Source organism: Necator americanus, chromosome III (genome assembly GCF_031761385.1).
Source record: "Necator americanus strain Aroian chromosome III, whole genome shotgun sequence".
NCBI classification, from domain to species: Eukaryota; Metazoa; Nematoda; class Chromadorea; order Rhabditida; family Ancylostomatidae; genus Necator; species Necator americanus.
This window is the reverse complement of record NC_087373.1, coordinates 15212435-15232389: the sequence shown is the minus strand read 5'-3', so window position 1 is coordinate 15232389 and position 19955 is coordinate 15212435. Positions and strand designations below refer to the sequence as shown.

The 19955-nt window shown below is 39.1% G+C and overlaps 1 protein-coding gene across 2 annotated transcripts; it reads right to left on the bottom strand.

The window, feature by feature from the left end:
• Positions 1-366: 366 nt before the first annotated feature.
• On the bottom strand, positions 367-15227 carry RB195_009665 (uncharacterized protein; the record flags this gene model as incomplete). Of its 2 annotated transcripts, XM_064190313.1 has the most annotated exons (29): positions 367-598; positions 672-879; positions 954-1033; positions 1135-1227; positions 1322-1420; positions 1837-1926; positions 2446-2549; positions 2610-2705; positions 2763-2870; positions 4133-4252; positions 4325-4400; positions 5047-5118; positions 5564-5661; positions 5719-5773; positions 5829-5954; positions 6155-6275; positions 7141-7219; positions 7517-7657; positions 8974-9123; positions 9177-9290; positions 9349-9411; positions 9473-9563; positions 10180-10299; positions 10357-10452; positions 13421-13538; positions 14025-14094; positions 14804-14893; positions 14965-15022; positions 15085-15227. In XM_064190313.1, 29 exons carry the CDS (start codon positions 15225-15227, stop codon positions 367-369), a joined length of 3111 nt encoding a protein of 1036 aa, XP_064047896.1. The 2 variants fall into 2 exon arrangements, with proteins under 2 accessions (XP_064047896.1, XP_064047897.1); XM_064190314.1 differs by lacking the exon at positions 7517-7657.
• Positions 15228-19955: the final 4728 nt, after the last annotated feature.

Sequence of the window (19955 nt, the reverse complement as noted above, 5' to 3'; positions counted from 1 at the left end):
TAAAGGCGTAGCAACTACACTTTATTACTTTCACATAAAAATATGTTATTTACAATTAAAGTACCCATAGATTGGAAAAATATGAACTGTGGAGATCAAATTGTAATGTCAATGAGCACGCATGTATTGACAATGATCAAATGAATAGGTACGCGTTCGAATAACGTGATCCTTTTATGTATCAACGTTTTTCCAGGGGGATTAACTTTCAAGAATTTCGCATGCTAAGCTCAAAATAACGAGGCTACAATTAATAATTGAGCAGGAACGGTTATTTTGTTAAATGTGAAAAAAAACGAGATACTAGTTAACAAAATACCTGACAAGAATCGAAGAACAAGATAATGGCAAAGAAGACGTGATGGCTTATGTTTCTTCCGTGAAGTTCACCTTACTGTTTCTTTTCGGTGAAGGTGTGAGATTGCTGTTTAGGTCGCTAACTTTTGTCACTTCACTTATGTCAGCAGCTTTTGCAGTCAGTTGGATGCTACTGATAAGAAGATCCAATTTCTGGTTTAGCTCGTTGCGGAGATTTTGGATTGCTTCAAGTGAAGTGGAATCGACGGCCATTTTAATATATTGCGGTGATTCGGGTGATCTAAACTCAGAGGTTGTTGGATTTGTAACTGCTACATAGTGATCACGTTATATGAAACTCTTTTTGAACTCACTTCAAAACGCTCTTTGGAGTTCTCGGAGCGGGTGGGCTCATCATAATCCCGTTAATCGGGAAGCTGAACGCCGTATCAGTTTTTCGAAGCAGCGAATGCTCCCGTGTTTCAGATCCCCGCCGTGTTCCAATTAGTTTCATCCTCTCAGCCAGACAAATCCCACCGGCAGCTTCTGAGCAACGTCTACGTCTCTCTTTTTTGTCCTCATCTAAACCATCACCTCAGATTACTTGATAACCAAAATATTTCGGAAGATACGTGAAAAATACGAATTTCGCTCACCACAAGACTGCTTATCCTGGAATATTTCCGGAAGCGTTGAGTTTGCGGGTGGAGTGAAAAGTAGCGAGACTGTGTCCTCTCTGAAATAGTACGTTTTTATGTCGCGATTCAATGGGATAAGAAAGGCGGGAATAAAAAATTTAGAAGTGGTTATTTTATTTCACAGCCTTCAAGAACTCACCTTTCATCACCATCACTACTGGAAGCTTCGAATTCCTCAGCAACAGAAGAGCGATGTCTCGGAATTCTATAACTGCCCCCAAGTACACGGTTTCTTAATAACTTCACACTAAGTTCAGGCAAAGAAAAGCGAAGAGAGAAGAAGGGCGAAAACGAAAGGAAGAAGTCTTCGGAAGAGCACTAACTACCTTGTATTGCTCATTGTTCTCATTATATCTCGTTTAACAGCGTCGATATGGGAGGAACTACGAACGATTTCTCTTCGGCGATCATCTCGCAGCTCATACCTGGATAATAATGAATCTTGCAATTGTTTTTTTTTTCTTGATGGAAGCTCTAAGTTTCTGAGAAAAAGATAATAAAAGTCAACAAAGGTAAAGGCGATAGTACTGGGAAAGTACCGTAAGAAAAATTTCGAACTAATACCGGAGAATCAAATATTTCCGCGAAGTTTTGGAAAAAATTGCGAAAAAACACTTCAAATTTTTAAAAGCTTTTACTAGTAGCCTATGGGTCTGAACTATAGTTGATACTACCGTACGGAAACGTAAATGAAAAGTTTGTGTTAGATACATACAAATTAACATTACTCTTCACCTGATGAACATGCAACAAAGCGACCTGTTTGGAAAAAAAAAACTTCGCAAATAACATGATGATTCCTTTCACCAAGGAGAAAAAACCTATTTTCTTTGCTCCTTACCTTAAACTGCTGATGTCTTGCTTAATCTCCAGCAAATCGTCTTCGTTAACACCGTCCATTTTCATGTCCTTCTTTGTTTGATGAATGAACCTTCAAGAATATTGTTTATTGAAAAAATGCAAAATGCGCTCAGAGCGAATCCTTTAGAACAGCCTCGGGGAAAAGGATAAAGGATAAAGTCCGAAAACGTTGAGGCGTTGATCAATCACTATGGGGATGCTCGTACACATTCGACTTGAATTTAGAATGGTTTGAGGTTTATGAACGCGTGCTCAGCCTTACAAAAACTTGCGGAGGTTGGGGGATGTGTCAGGGCAGCGTTTTTATTCTCCCCACAATTCTGCTACTAATTTATCGACCTCGGAGGGATCAAATTGGTTGCCATTAAGGCGGTTTCGAACCTCCGGTCGATCGTGCAAGCACAGTGATACTTCTTAGAGGCTGCGCTACACTTGCGCAGTCACATTAACCGAGGAAGAGAGATTCTCCTTCGAACGCAATAAGGAAAGGGAGGAACTACGTCGAGAGAGAAAGACCATACGCTGCGGTGGACGCGTCACGTCCAACGGTTAAACACTTCAGATGCCGACTATAGCTGCGAGAACTCACCTCGCTACTAATCGCTGGATTATATCTGCATATGTTAAAGGCTTTTTATTCGTATCGTCATCATGATTCTCCATTTGATTCCGCTTCCTAGAGTATCCTGGCCGCTGAAAGAAGCATATATGTAGGAATTTAGCGAGAAAATAGGATTCAATGATAATTCTTACTCGTATTGTGGCACGATTTCGATTCTTCGTATAGGTGTATTTACCAAGCAAACATCGACAAGTGTTGATGAGGGCGAAAAGGAAGTAGTACGTTGCCTTTAAACGAATGTTAAGAAAAAAATTTTAATTCGATAAAGGTTAAGAAAAGTTTACCTTAGGAGTAATAATGATGTTGAATGGAGGTGGAAGACTAGAACCTTCATCAAAATGAGCCATCCATAATTTCGTCCGATGAAATTTCCATTCTAGATCGGCGTGATCCTAGAACCCATTTCTTTGTAGGAAAACCCAGTAACACTTCTCTTATTTCCTTGTTTTCAAACGTATTGGATTCTGTTTCATATTTATTTGCAGCGCTGCTGTTTCGGAAAACTTTCCCACTGTTTACGTTTAGTACGATATAGTCGGCGCCGAATCGGTTAGGTTCTTACGGGCGGGTGAGCGCAATGCACCTACTGTTGCCCTAACGTCCATCAGATTCTCTTTCTGAACAATGGTTGAAATAAATTGTGGCCCATAAGGTGAGATGCAGAAGTTCGAGGCGTTGGACGGAAGAGAGCCTTTGTGTCAAGTCAGTGTCTGTGTCCTCTCAGACAAATCTGTTACCAATTTACCGACGCCGGAGGGATGAAAGATTTTGTTGGCACTAAAGCGTCGACGACGTTGGCGAACCTCTGCCAATTGCCCTACAAACTCTTACCGCACATGGTAACTTCTGTCTTCTTTTTTGCGATTTCAAACTTTCCCTGAGAAAGCAAAAACGCAAAAAAAACGAAAGGTAAAAACGGCGTTTTTTGGGGTGCAAGTGGAAACCATAAAAGGAACAGTATGCCTTTAACTGCAGAGTTAGGTTAATTTCATTTCTGATTTGCTCTCCTCAGATCCAAGACGTGATCAGAACGCCACGATTTGGAAATAATTTCTTACGAATAAATGACGTATATTGGAAAGAAGTCAATTCTTTTCAGAGCTGTTCGGGTAAAGTAATTGAGCTTAGTAGTTTCGCATGGGTGCGACCTACACTAATATGCAATGGGAACTCAAAAATGTAACGAGCTCTTTAAAAGTGCACTTTCAGAAAATGAACTTATAAACGAACGCTGGTTGCCTTTAGTGGCCTATGCATTCCTGCCCTCCTCCGATGGAGTAGACGAGGTACTGTAGCGCCTAGCCACAGTATCTCGTCCCTTCGATTTTCTCATGTTTCCGAAAATTATCCTGCCCGTCTCGTGTTATTTTTGTCAGCGCTGAATCAGTAAGGGTCCGGCAATGAATGAAATATGAGCGGACAATGTTGTAGGTGCTTTTTACAACTCTGCAAAATGGAATTCAGTTTATTTTTAATTTTCGTTTTTTACTTATCCTCCCATTGATGGCTAAGGAAGAGCAAAAATTTATTAAAAGGATTATTTATATTACATATATTTCATATTTATTTGATTAATTTTATTTTTTGTGTGTTAGGATGAATAAATAAAGACGTAAGAACAACGAAATTTCTGAGAAACATTCAAAAAACTTACGTTTATAGTTTGGAAGGAGTGGCTCATCATGGCGATAAGCATGTTAAGAAGGACAATGATTGAAGTGCAGTGATACATGATGAACATCGCTCGTCCAACTGACTGAGTGAGGTGATGGTTCTGGAATGAACTTTTTAAAATTTCCAGCACTTCCACCTTAATTAATTGATCAAAATTTCATCTCGTGTTCACCTCAGCGACATCTGTGTCTTCCACTTTTGTTATCGAAAATAATGACCATAGGAGCGTTAGATAGGAGTCAGCAATGCTGAAATTGAAAAAAGCGACTAATTCCGTCAAAATTTACAAGCTGCCTAGGAACTTGTGAGCAAAAAAGCAGAGAAGAAGCCAAGGAGTAGCAATTGATGATAAATAAGATGTAAAAAGGAAAAAGTAAAGATGTTCTAGAAGCAACTGGCATGAAAAATAGAGCAGCCAAAAAAGCCATATAAGATACGAAATATAAATATAAAATAAAATATGCACTATAAAATCCAATAAATGTAACATACAGCAGCTATTAAAAGGTAATCGAATCGCCCAATAAGACAGTAAGCAGGTATGTCTAAGTTTGTTTATCGAACAATACGTGAGTTATCTGGTAGTTAAGATATTTGAATATTCGAATGGCTCAAAGTTTGTAAAATTTGGAGTGCTCAAAATATGAAGTGCTTGTGCTCTAGTAATCAAATTAAATTAAGTATAAATATAAAAAAATCAAAAACCAAACTAAAAAAAAATCAAATTAACCATTATATTTACAGTAAGAGTACTTCTTAAAAATTTCATGCCTCACAAAAAAATAACTAAACTTAAAAAATAAACATTTAGTTTTTGAACTATTCATAAGGACAAAAATGGATGGATGAGAATTGATTGAAAAGGAAACAACAAAAGTAGTGAAGCAAACTCACGAAGAGAACACATTAGATTCCAGTATACACTCATTAGGCGATAAACACACAGGAGTTTCCGGATCGTAGTACCTGGAAGAGAAAATTTCGCACTCATTTCTGTTTTTCTTTTAAAGTGTTTTCGTAATTTTTGTGACTTTGACCCTTTACGAACTACTGTTGTGGGGCAAACAACAACCGAACATTCAGTTCTAGCTTCCAACACTCTTGTTTTTAAGCTTTTTTGTAGGTAAAGTATGATACTAATAGGATAAGAAGATTAGAAGGAGGATGTTAAGGTATACCTGCCTCTTAAGTGTTTGCTTCTTGAGAGTTAGTCGCTTAACAGGACAGTTACGGTTTCTCATAAAGTAATGATAGTGAACAGTCGATTCAAAGTCAAGATTCAAGATCTACTAAGGTCAGACGTTGTCAAAAAAACTGGACAACGATTTGGTGCGATATTGAACACGTTGTTCGTTCGTTCATGAGTGTAAAAATCAAAAGTACAATGTTCGGTAAACAGAAAATAACGAACCAGTAAAGTTGTGCCAGGCCAATGCTAAAACTGCTTATGATTAAGACAAAAATAAAGCAAAACTTGGCGACGTCCACTAGCATACAACCTAGTGAAATCTGAAAAAAAGCTCGTAGGACACTAGAAGAATCCGGAAAAGCCTGATATGATCAAACCTGTAGTGGTCCGAGGTAGGGGTTGGTTTGGAATAGGTAGATAATACGTGCAAAACTGCAATTACCGTATTTTCCAGAGCACATATAATTTGTTCTTGTACAGCTCCTACCTGAAAACGTTTCCAACAGCAAAAAGTGCCTCAGCCACTAACATTGGTTCATAGGCATCCCAATGGGTTCGAATGGTGTAACGGTGTAAATAGTCAGGAGAGCTGTAGATCCAGTAGGCGCTCAATCTGAACACAGCAGTTCCATAGGTCGTGAACAAAGCTTGAAGATAAAAATTATAATTGGTGTTCTCACAAAGGAAAATGAAAAGAAGATCAAAGAAGCACGAATACACGAATAGAACGAGTTGGATTAGCGCGATAGTACTTGGAAGTAGGGATAGGAAGCAGTATCAACGTTTTGAAAACAGATCTTTCAAGTTAGATACCTCACTGAGATCGTACACAAGTACAGGCAGATCATGATAAAGTCCAGCCAATTCCACCATTGATGGACATATTTTGTGAACCCCTCCTCCCAAAGCTGTTTGATTTCCGACCATAGCATTCCTGAGACACAAAAATATTTATTACACGCTGTTTTCCGCATCAAATGAAGTATCAGGTTCAAGAGAAGTCGTGAGCGTTTTCATCAAAATGAAAGATGTACATAGAAATAAAAAACAATTTCCAAAAGTTCTGTATCGTTCAAAAGAGTCTGATTAATTCTTATATTCTCGGATAATTGAGATGGAGTGCTAACAAAATGGAACGTTTGTTATTTGCATTTTATCCGGACTATAATAGTCGTTGAAGTTGAGATTAGTACTATGTGGAGGAAAAAAGCAAAGGTTAAAAATAGCGCTTGTCAATTGTTTTCGCGCTTCCAAATTTGGGAATTTTCAACTCAAAAACTGATCCCAGATTGGTTGACTCAAATGTCGCTGGTTAACAGAAGACTCATTTTTTCCCTTTTTGTTGAGGAAATGACAATTGCAATTTAGGTGGTATTGTCGTTGTTCTTCCCATCCTCCCCATCAACTTTCTCCCATCTTTCAATAGTTTTCCGACGGTCCTTATTGTTTTTTCAGTGCGTGTTTCACGTTTTTCCAAACCTTTCTCATAATTAAAAAACGATTTCTATGTCTCATTCAATGTAATTCATGCACAATAAGAATCTTGGAAACAGTTTCAACGGTCATATCACCTCGATAAATTGCAAAGAATCGAAGAAGTTAAAAGTGCTCCATTTTGTCAGATTGGCACTCCATCATAATAAGAATTTGGAAAAACGAGGAACAGTGAAATTAAATAATCTGAATGTTACTCTCTTGTGAAGTGGGGAATGCCCCTGTCAATCTCAAACTGAATTTACAAAAACGCTCACGATTGACTTCCTCAATCGGATACATCAAGCAACTGAATAAATACTTACCGAGCACCCATGCAACTACAAGAGATTCGATAAAAGTTGGTGGCGGACCACGATCTGATGCACGTGTTCTCCCACCGCCCTAAACACAAAGTAGTGAACCAAATTTTTGGAATGTCTTGAAATTTTCAGCTAAGTGATCAATTTGAACAAAATGTGAATCACTGCATCATTACTCATTACATCAGTACTTTCGTTAGTCACGAAACGGACGGTGTACAAAAATCAAGACAAACTCAACCGGAAATATCAATGTCGTGAAATGTACGCATTAAAAATAAACTACAACATAAAAAGTGCACACATTCAAAAGAGGCTTACTTCAATACATTGAGAAATATATTACTTACATTTAAGATTAAGAAGCAACGTAACCCACCTTTCGCTCTCCTTTTTCACTACGGTAACTTTCAAACGTTGCCAATGTTAGTAGCAGCAAAAAACAACCAAAGGAAATTGAGTAATAGAGAAACTTCATAAACGGTGAGCGCACTATTCGTCCAATACGGCTTTTCGGCATCTAAAATTTGGATCAATTCATTAGTCAGTAACAGATTTCCCACGAATAAATTTCAAAAAAAAAAATAAAGTGAAGGGAGGCAAAACTATGATATATTTTGATTCATCTAGAAGCGGTTATCTAAATCTCAGATATTACAGAAACACACAAATATTAAAGATACGTCATTATGATCATAATGTCAGGTGCACTAAACAAGAAAATACAAAAGAAAAGGAAACATTAAACAAGAAAATACAACCTTTACATACGAGCATTATTCATAAAACGATACATGTATACATTCCATTTCATATTATTACAAGACTACGACTTTCACTAAACTATGGAACAATTCTGTAAGCGTAGTAAACTCATAGATTAATTACAGGTGATTTATTACCAGTGGTGTAGCCAACCACCATAGCCATAGGTGCGATAGGGAGAAGCCGGACCCTCCTCAGATGAAGGGGGTTCAGCTCATGGGGTGCAGCTCAAGTGAAGGGGGTCCTTTCGCCAGCCGTCCAAAAGTGAAGGGGGTGATTTCGCCAACCGCCTAAAAGTGAAGGAGGTCCTTTCTCCAACCGTTCAAAAGTGAAGGGGGTCAGAGCACCGGCTCCGACTATCGCATCTATGACTATAGCCAACAGCTAATAGTCCCTATGCAAGCAAGGTTGCACTCTGAAGTTGCAAAGCTCTTTACATCTGTCCTCCTTATCCCTTTATTTCATTGTTTTTTATCTCATGTATTGTTAAACCGCTGCTTTATCTTTTTTGTTTTTATTTGTATATTTGTACTTCCTACGGCCATACTCGTCTTTCGTTGTACATTCAACTCGTCGCACTGCAGAGGAGGACTCAAGTTTGCCATCATTAAGCAGTGTGATCGTAATCCTGAGATCTTCTAAAAGAGAGCCAACGCTCCTAAAACGGAACTTCATACGAAACCTCTCTGCACCCTCTCATTGAGATCTTGAGAGGCTACGCAGTAATAGTGACGCCGTCCTCTTTGTGCGCAAGAGTTGAAACCAGAATTTTCTACTTTTTCTAGCAGAATTTTCGAACCAATCCTCCTCGCTATCAAAGAACTGAACTCAGGCGCTGCAGTGCAGTACAAATAAACAAACAAACATTGCGCATCTGTTAGTGCTGCATCTGTCTCATGTTGCATTATTTTATTGTAGAAGTATAAACTGTTTTAGATTCAGAGCAATCAAACCAGTCCTGTGTCAATTGCAGAGCGTCTACTACAGCAAAACGGCTGCATTCGTATTTTTTAATAGTGGGAGGTATGCAAAAAAATGAAAATAAAGCAAAAAGTATCTTCTTTCTCTCACCAGTATATAGCATACGGCGAGCACCGGCCATAATATGATCAGAACGATACAAACAATGATATTCCACGCTGATCCTCTCTGTTGTCGTCCAGGAAATCCTTCGTACCAGATCGAAGTGAGCAGTTGCTGACAATGTGGGTGAGAGACGAACTGAAACTTGAATTCTGGATCGGAATCTTTGCGAATAGATATAAGAAATCTACCGCTTTCTGTTCGTATTTGATGGCAAGCTTCAGCCGAGATAGGCTTAATTTTGACGCCCAAACGTCGACGTTTTCATCATGTGGATTGCACTCCTTGTTCAATACAGCGATGACCTGAAATGTGACAGTTGTATCTTACTGTATAACCCCAGTGAAAGTAAACGAAACACACTTCTTCGCTGCTTCTGCACTGACTCATCAAGTCACATGCGAACTGTTTGCATTGTTCTGCAAGCTGTAATGAAGAATTATCTTCTCTCAAGCAAATTCCCCTCAAAATTTTGCCTTCCACGAACCTGAAGGTAAGTCTCCTTGAACTCATGCTCTACTACTGCCAGTTGTTGTAACTCCCAACTGAGTTTAAAAGCAGAGAGAATTGGATCAGGGCTAAAGAGAAAATCGATAGTATGGCAAAAATGGTGGAGGTAACATTCCCTGTTTTCACGTTGCTTGTATGATGGAATTGATGTCAGCAAAATTTGAGGAGAATCTTCAAACCTTTCAAAGAAAAATCTGAAGTTACAACTGATGGAACTTCTACTGAACGATTACCAGAAATAATTTCTCGGATATCCCTCACTAATTTACAGCGAAGGAAAGGGATAGCTGGGGGCATGAACTTTACGGATTTTCCGAGGAAGAAAGAACATAGGAGATGTGACTACACTTGGCCTTAAAGTGAAAACAGAAGTAGAGCGTTGGAATAGACTGAACACAGACGGATTAGAACAATCTGAAGTTTGGCCCGATTGCGTAAGCGGTTGTGCTTGCGGTAGGACCCTCGTCAGGCGCAATCGGAATGGAGGAAGGCCCCACAGTACCGCTTCAAGCCCCGTCGCCTACACACGTGAACCAAGGTTTAGGTCGTTTTGACTTGGTTGTGTAGCGGATACAAGTGTGATACAAATGTCTTTTCTTTTGCAAATTCCTCAACTTTAAACTATTATACGCAAACATAAGAAGTAATACGAAGGTATTCCTGCTACTGTGAAAAGAGACACACCTCGTAAGACTCATCCATGCTGGGCTAGCTAGAGCCCGATATGTATTAATACGCTTCAAAGAGTACTGTAGTGAATCGTTCAATCGCTCACGATCGCAAGTCTCGCATATACACGAATACCTGAAATCGGCATACTCAGGTCGACGAAAACACCTCCTTCCGAAACGTGATCCATACCGATGTGGTCTCTCGATCCTGGCATCTTTTCTGAGCAACATCTGCAGAATTTCGAATTGATTCAATTGTGCAGCGAGTATTATGGGTGAAATGTCGCTGAAATGCAATGCTATTGGGAAAAAAATTCTAGAACACCAGGACAAATCGTGGATGTCATCGAATTGTAGGAAGAAAATCACCGTATGTTCTAGTTTGTGGATTTAGGACGAACTTTCGAAAAAATTAAAAATTAATTTGTCTCAGTTTTTGAATTTTTGAAGCTGGCTCAAGTTGAAGTAATTTTATTGGGTAAATATAAACTACCTAACTGTTCTATTCCATATCTATATATTATTCTATACTATTGTAATATATTAGTAGCTAAGAAAGGATAGATTCTATGCGAGCTTTAGCTGAAGATCGATCAGGATGGGTTCGGATGTGTTTAGCGACGCGAAGATGCGGATAGCCGGATAGCGTTAGGCCGTTACACCCCCGGCCGTCTAAGTCAATCAAGTTATTCCATATTATTATTGTATTCTATATTATTCTATATCTATTCACCATGATATTGCTCAATAATCTAACAGCTGTCATTGGAATCGTTAAAGCATCCAATAATTTTCTTCTACCGATGAGTGCAATATGAAATTAAAGCAGCTGTTTAGTTTTTCCATATGGCTTAGTAACGAAATTAGCTCACTAAAGCTTATATCAACGTCGTGTTCGTGTGCAAAAAAAAAGACCGTAATTATAGGAGTACGACTGCATCCTTCTGGAACTTCGAGAAACTTCTGGTCTAATTACTGAAAAAACAATGAAGGGAGAAAATAGATAAGAAACAAAACACTTTCGTTTCTTTGAGGAGGTATAAAGATTGAATTCGTAGTGTTTACCTTCCACAGGAATCCCCCAAGTGCGGCAGATATGTTAATAGCAAATTCGCCTGATCGAATTGAGGAGTACATAGAAACGAGGTCATAGAAAGCTGGTCGATCTAACTCATACTGCATTTTTCGCCACTTTTGTTGGAGTAAACGAGGCTGAACTCTGAGCCCATCTTCAGCTGCGCAGCGCAATCCAATCAAATTGTCCATTTTTTATGAGAGGTTAACTCCAGAACTTTGATCATTCAAGGCCATGACAAACAAAACATTATGAGAGATTGTGCTTCCTCATCTTCCAGTAAAAGATAAGAATGAAAAAGACAAATCTCCTTTCTTAAGGTAGTCATTGAAATGAAGACGTCATATTCCAGAAAAGATTATTTGTTAGTGCTCGTTTCGTCAAGTGTGAATTAAGATGTGACGTGCGCCTTCTGGACGAGAAGGTAGCACGTCTTGTGGAGAAAAAGTCAGCTGCAGAGGGCACAGTTGCAGAAATGTGATTTCTTAGTGAACTGAGAGCGTAAGCAGACAATTCAATATGGTCGCAAGTCAAAGACTTCATCAATCTACTGTAATCTGAATAGACGAACGTAATGCCTTTATCCTTAACTGAAAACTCGGACAGTTTAACTTTACGGATGTGGTAGTGTGATTGCTTTAACGAAGAAGAGAGACTAAAAAATACTTGCAAACGCCAGGTTATTTATGTTATGCTTTGAGTCCCACTTTCTGAATTCAATTATTTCTTAGAAAACCTAATTGTTGCATTCACTATCGATTGCAAATATTGCAGATTGTTTCTGTTGGGACTTGGAGACGCTGTCAAATATGCTTACATAATTATTAAACAATAAAGGTGTTGAGCTATAATGTTACAGTAGTTAGTTATAGTATCTCAATTAAATTTATTTTATTTTATTTTTTATTTTTTACATACTTATTCTACTTATTTTGTTTGGCGACGGATGGATTCATTATATGCGAGCTCTAGCTGAAGAACGAACAGTATCGCTCGAATATGTTTAAAGGCATCACCCCATGAATCTGAGGTGGTACGGATTTCAGGTGGAGTATTCGTATACGGGATAGTAGATTATGGAGAGGGGTGAGGGGGGTGATTCCATCCATTTCTTCCTAATTGCCGTAAAAAACGGCCCGGAAGATGTGCACAAGGCTGGCGCGCTCAAATCGAACTCGTTGTAGAAAATAGCGCGCAGGAAAGCTTGAAGCCGTATTTTTCGGGCCGTTTTCTACGGCAATTGAGAAGAAATGAACGGGATCACCCTTCTCCATAACCTACAGTCCCGTATACGAATACTCCACCTTAATCCCGTACCACCTCAGATTCGTGGGGTGATGCCTTTAAAGACAACACACGATGCGGATATCGCGTTAGGTCGTAACATCCGTCCGCTGTTTGAAGGCAGCTCACCACGAATCTGACGTGGTGGAAGGAAAGATAGAGATAGGGTTGCAGATTGCGGGAATCCGGCGCGGTTCCGCTCATCTCTCTATAATCGTCGTTAGAAACGGTGCGGAACCACTCTGGCGATTACGAGGTACGTTAGAACTCTTCTCTATGCTCTTCTCCAGCCCTCTTAGCGCCCCGTTCATTGGTTTTGCTTCATAGGCTGCTGAGGAGATCTAATTGATCTTAGACCTCTCGCACTTGGATGCGGTGTGTGTACAAGGGTTGATTCAGCAGGAAAGAACGCAGTCTTCCTAGCCGTTTTTTTACGACGATCAGGAGGAGATGAGCGGAAGCACGTTGGACTGCGCTATCCAATTCCCGAACCGTACGTTTTCGCTGCGGGTTTCGCACCACGTTGGGTTCGTGGTATGCTGTCTATAGCTCAAGTAAGTCATTTCTCTTAAATGCTTCTGAAACTATGACTTTTTTAGGGGAAAGGAAAGCAGAAGCACTGTTCCCATCCCCATATGTGCACGTTTCAAATTTTCCAGGAGAAGGAAAAGAGCGAAAAGTTTTTGTGAAGAAGAACGAGACCAGTTTGAGACTAGTTACTTCACGGTTAGCATCTTTCGCAAGCACTTACTACATATAAACTAATTTCCACCTGGGACACACTAGTGGCAAAAATGAAGGTATGCTTCTTGAGTCTTTGACTCTCTGACTCTCTGACCTCATAATTTTAACGTTTCAAGAAAAAATTAGAAGAGGGACTTCTATCATATTATACCTTGAATATTCTGCGGAAGCTGCTGACGCTGGATCGAGATGCTGTGCCCAACCATCACCCAACATTTCACGTGTGATCGATGGATGATTCACCTGCATTTCCACGAGACGATAAACACCTAAACAAAATAAGAAATTGAATGGTTTGAAAGTTCTCTGGAGTCTGTTTTGAAGACTTTCGCGCCGTCGGCTTTTATTTATCGAGTAGGTATTTGTCGTGGAAATGTTTCTTCCCCGTTTATTCACAATCGAAAATCGAATTTGTTGCCTCTCTCCGTAAAAATGTGCAGATTCGCAATTTCGGCGCATAATGTGTGGACAAACTAAAAACTACCTGCAGGGGAAAATGAGGAAACGTAATGCGTTGATTGGTCACTGATGGAAACGGACGTTTTCGTGGCCGAATCATTAGAGAAGCGAAAAAGCATCTATTTATTGGTTTCAGTTTTATTTATCCCAGAGTGTGCAGCACTTGGAAAAAGTTAAAATATTTGGCATCGTCTCTTGTCGGGAACTAGCAGAAAAGCTTTTGCCTGCTCCCCTATCTGTGAACAAGGAAAGAATCTTGATGCACGTGCACGTGCAATCGAAACTTAAGAACGTACCTTCTCGGATGGCACACAAAAGAGCGTTACCAATGCGAATGTCTGGATGTTTCAGAAGCAGATCCACAACCTGAAAGTAACCATTTTTTGAACCCGTTTTTCCAGTAAGGAGAACACAATGAAAATATGAGTGTTTGTTACTTCAAGGTACTGCATGTATGTAGATGTAACTGTAACTGGAACTGTAACTGTAACACCATGTAACGTTAGAGAGATAGCGTTTTTATTCAAATCTGACCAATAATCTCTTCATCCACATCCTTAATATCCAATTTCTTATTTTTTTTACAAAATGCAAAATTTTTTAAAATTATAAATATAATAAAGTGTAAACAAGGCAAGTCTGTTGGAGATTTTTCAAGGGGTAAGAATTAGTGAGAAATAGTTTTGTGAAGTGTTAGGAGAACACAAAGTACCAACTTGGAGCGCCAGCTAACTTTTCTGGAACCGTACTACAGGAGCCCTCACGTCTCCCCATCTGATCTGACCACGTATGGAAATAAAGAGTGAGCTGAATTTTCATTGTCAGCGCAAAATTTCTCCTTTGTTTTATTCAAAATTAGTCAATGCGTAATTCATTGAAAATGAGAACTTTCCACATGTATATTCATAGTTACAATAAAATTAAATTAATAGTAAGCCCGCTCTTAATTTAATTTCTGAATGTATATTTTCTTCCAGTGACTTCCTTTCTGGGAAGAATTTCAGCAGGATGTAGTTATGAAAGTTTACTGCAGCACTCTCAGGAATTTTCCTCTTCAATATTATCATCGACAAACCTCAATGTTTTCATTATCAACAGCAATTTCCAATGCGGAACGTCCCATAGAATCCAAGCAATTCACATTCAATGGTGTTTCGCCCTCTCTCTGGAAAAAATCATGGTTCTCCTGGGATTTCCGCCTTGGCGACACACAAAGTTATTCAAATAACGTAGTACCGTAAGAAGGCATTCTTGCAATGTTGGTTTGTCCCCTCGTTCTGCGGCTTCTAGAAATCTGGAATCCGAAAATTAAGTCTTCATAGTGAATGCTTCAAGCAGACCGGAACAATCTCGAACCTTCGCTCTTGCGGCGAAATCATATCATGAGTTCGAATATTCACGGCCGGAGGTGGTGGCATGTTCCCCAAAGTGTAATTGCGCATTCGCGGCCGTGGCGAGGCGCCGATGCGCGACAGTCGCCGTCCTGCCGTCGTCAACATTCTGGATGAAACATGGTTAAGTGGAAACTGTGAGGGTAGCGAACTACTTGAGAAGAATTATGCAGAAGCCATGGTAAATAGAGGAATGAGGAAATACAGTAGGCTTAGTCTCACGGCACGGAAATGCAGGACACAGGTCCGGTTTCAAGCGGAACCAAAGAGATTCCCACGCTACGTAAGTTTTCCTACTTTTTTTCAAAACAAATTCTCCCTTGCCGACGTAAGTGATATAGAATTGGTATGGATAAGAGAAAGAAATCTGAACAATACTGAAAAAAAGATGAAAATTAAAGTTCACTAAGAGAAAAAAGAATTCTAGAACAGGTGTATTCCGCAGATTAAATGTTTTCCGTTGGAACACGAATCAAGAGCGTAAACTGAGTCGAAGGCTTAAAAATAGGCAAATCTCATTTTGCTGTCGACCACAGAATTCTAAAGACCGCAGAAATATGACCTTAACTAATGTTTCTCTGGAACATTCTGAGTGGAACAAGTTAAGCTGGTGAAAGATATCTAAAAATAAAGTAAATTACTTCTGGAGAAACTAAGGAACACGTTTTGTGAAGCAGAAAGTACTAAAAAAAACGAAACTGATGCTTTAATCACAGCAGAGTTCCTATTTTTTCTGATTATATAGGAGCAGAGAAAAATACAGACATGAAAAAGGCCAAACGCGAAAGGATGAGCAGGAAATTCCGAGTATGTTCCACCAAATTTCCGATCAAGTATCATGTAAAACCGTAAAGAATGTGGGAGAAGAATAAATGGATGCTTGGCGACTAATAGGGAAAAATCACAGAAATTATTAGTACAAAGCATAGAATTAAAATAGTAGTGTTATTATCTAGCAAAAAATTTGGACTTCAGCAAGGCCTAAAAAGAAATTAAAAGAATATGTTTCGAAAACCACAAAATAAAAAAAGGATACGGACAATATTTCTGCGTCGCGGTATGTGGACGTCAGTGAATTTCAAGTAGATTTCAGAGAATGGTTGGAAAGTGCACTTTCACTCAAAGAATAGCCAAAATTCGCTTGGAATCTTTTCTCGAATGTTTCGAGAAAAGATGATTTTAATCGATACTCAGAGAATTTATTCGAGTTTCTTCCGAGTTTAGTAAGTGGTCTCCACAGTAGACCAATATCTATTTGTTTATTTATTTGAAAACATCAGAAATGTTTACTATAGGTATCATAAGTAACTTGGGTACCATAAGTCGAATACCAGCAGGTGCACCATAAATAGGAATAAGGAGGAACAACAAGGAGGAGCGGAGATTCCTGTAGTTTTTCTTTAACTTTATCTGAGTTGTGAATTAATGTAGAGGTTGACCAGAATGTAAAGGTGGCAGTAATAGCATAAATTAAAAGCATAATACATAAAAGATGAGCTGTAATGTAACGAAATGAAATTTTGTGGCAACCAATGAAAATATGGAAATAAACGACTATGACACGTTGGAATGTATCTGGATCGGAAAAGACAAATTTATGGTGCCTGGTTGGACGAGTTGGGTGCAATGGGAAAGCGCGCTGTTGCCTACTGTAGGTTCGTTTAATATGGCCACTCAACAGCGGGACACTAACTTTTGAACGGACTTTGCGACATTCGCAATGCGCGATTGTGTTAGAGCTGAAATTAAAGAACTAAGGATAAAGTATATAAGGGGGCTAATCAATCCCCTTAGGATGCGCCTCGCGCTTGACTTCAATTCTGAATAGTTTCAGGTTCACGAACGCGTGTCTAGCCTACACAGTGACTCACAGGGGCAAGCCAGGCGGCCAGCTATCAAGTTTTCACTGTTTTTATCGTTCCAGATATGTCTGGTGCCAACTTATCGATCCAAAAGGGATGAGGGACATGGTTGGGATTAGGACGATTTCGAACCACTGATTCATCACACAGACATAGCGGAAACTCTTACCTACTGCGCTACACCCTTGCCATCATTTAATAGATTCAATTAATAATAGATATCTGTATGAGAGAATGAAGTGCATCTTTTCAAGCTTTATAATACAAACAAAAAAAAAGGTTTAATTTTCTCTTATATCCAAAGGCGCAGAAGAGCTTGATTCTGTGAAAGCATCGTTGGAACATCGAGCATTTTCTACAGTCGGCGTCGGAAATGTTTGCTCGCGTGACCGCGACGGGTCCGCTTCCACGCATGGAATTCGGAGAAAGATACTACCTTCTTACTTTATTTACTGCTACTTACTAGTACATACTTGTTCCTCCGTCTACTTTGCTCCAATTAGGCGTGCATTGCTGCGGAAGTAATTTCTTCACTGACTATGACTTACTTATTCGGGCGGAGATCATCGACTGATGCGATTCTTCGTTGATGTATGTCGTCTGTGAACACAGCCCCGCCCAACCATTTCGATATACATTTCGAGGCAAGAAATTGGAAAGAATTTATGTATTTGCTACTGTTCCTCATCTTGCAAGACCTATCGCCTCGTATGAACTGCCAATGTACTGTATAAGCACTGTGTTACTGTATAAGCTGGACACGAGTTCGTGAACCGCCGAAGTCGACGATGTCCACAAGTTCAGAGTGAGCTGAGGGAGGAGAAGGGTTGGTAGTAGTTACAAGTTCCTTTTAGGCATTTGACCTGTTTGGTGAAGCGCTACGGAGGGCTCAAATACAATACAATATAAATCTCCACCATTTGCGATACTCGGATAATTTCCGCCGTGTAATCTTGTAAGTTCTATAGCTCGCATATATAATGTCACTTTGTTTAAATATAACTAGTATTTTGTGTTAACGGATAGTTAAAAAAAGTTAGATCTTGAGATTTCAAGAGATAGATATCGTTTTAAACTCACCTGCCATTATTGTTGGACTGCCTTAGGCAATATATTACCGTCACATTTTTTCTCATAAAGTCAGTATTGTCTAGTATTTCCTGAACTGGACAAGTCGTGTGAAATAGAAGTGGAAGAAAAGAGCAATAAAAACAATAGAACTAAAGAAGCTTTAAGACAATTCAAAATAGAACCAGCTTCTGTGGAAAAGGAGGGAGTATGAGGTTATGTGAAGGCCTTTTCATTGAGTAACTAGCTGCATCAATGCTTTCAAGAGCACTTCTTGCAATCGTCGGCACTCGTTACGTAGCTAACGCTTAATGTGCAGCCTGCGCAAATCTCAGCAAAACACATGCAACTTGTTCCCTGCAAAACAAAAAAAGAAACAGAGAAGAGCGAGACTCAAGAAATGATAATGTCAGGTGAAGTAGGACGTCAACGAATGAGTGATATCACTGAGAAATTACTGACCAGCTTAGGAGTAGTGTTATTTCCGTTACATTAGTGTCTCGACAGATTCTAAGGATTCAACGGAGGAACTTCCTGAGCACTGTAACTGGATCTTTTTATTGATGTTTAGTGAAGGATGTGCACTTCAACTACGTGATTCAAAGTTTTTCACTCAATAGGCGTCTACGACTACAGCCATATGCTGTTTCTTTTTGAGCACTTATGGAACGCGGATGGATTACGCAAAGTTTTCTTCAGGGGGATCAAAATGCAGAGCTGCAAAAGGAGTAATAATGAGTTCGGCAGTGATAATATCTAATATGAGTTCGGCAGTGATAATATACGAAAAATCCTAATCACTGGGAATAAAAATTCAAAATTTAATGAAAAGAGAGAACTTCAAAAGGGAGAATAAATGGTGAAGGCGGCAAAGAAAAATGCTGTATCGAATGCAAGGACGTCAGGATAACTCTTCATAATTGAGAGCTCTTCAAAAATACTCCATATAAATCCGGCACACTACAGTATCGATATTATTAGTCACGTGGAGAACTCCAGAAGGCGAAACGTACATAGAAATTGGATTGGGAATAAAATCCGATCAGTTCTGAATGCGAAGTAGACAGAAGATTCTGAACTATTAATAATAATAACTTGAACAGTGTGATGATAATAGCATGAATAGCAATAATAATAATAATATTTTTTGGAAACCATAATAGATTTACATCATAAATACTTCATTTTTTCGGGCAAACCTTTAATTTTCATATTTTTAGTCAATCTGCAAATTTACAGGAAAGCGATATGTATATGGAAAATGTGAGTTCATTAGCGTTTCAGGCTTGAAGGTGAACGGGATAGCAATGCAAAAAAATTTCGGAATTTGGAAAAGCTCAATGTGATCTGACCGTCAGCAAGAAAGAAATCGATTCCCAGAACAGAGCTCAATCACAGTAAACACTAATAAGTCAAGTCAAGTATATTTGACATTTGAAATGTACTTATTCCAGGAATCACTGCAAACAAAGGATTCCACCATGTAAAATTTGTGCTCGTAAGCCGAAAATGTTCATATTCCTTTTTCTTGTGCAGTAAACCATGCAAAAACAAGTACCATACGGAAGCAAAGAAGATTTCCCAAGTCAAAAAAAAACTCAGGTTTGCATATTAATACATCTTCATTGCATTGTTGCTAAAGTACTTCGAAAGAAAGTCGGAATAAGGAAAAACAGAGCCAAAATTCGTTAACAATAGCGCATGGAGCTATGAGCATGACTTGCAAATATAAGTAGATAGAAGAGAAAATTCATTTTCTAGCTTTATTGGGAAAATTTTGTCGACGAAGATTTTAAAAGATGTAAAACGGAATGGCAAGCGGATAAGGGAAAAAAATTAGTGGCAATATGTTCGGGATAAATTCACAAAGAGTGCAGTGAGTGGAAAAGCGCAGCGTTCACCAGGT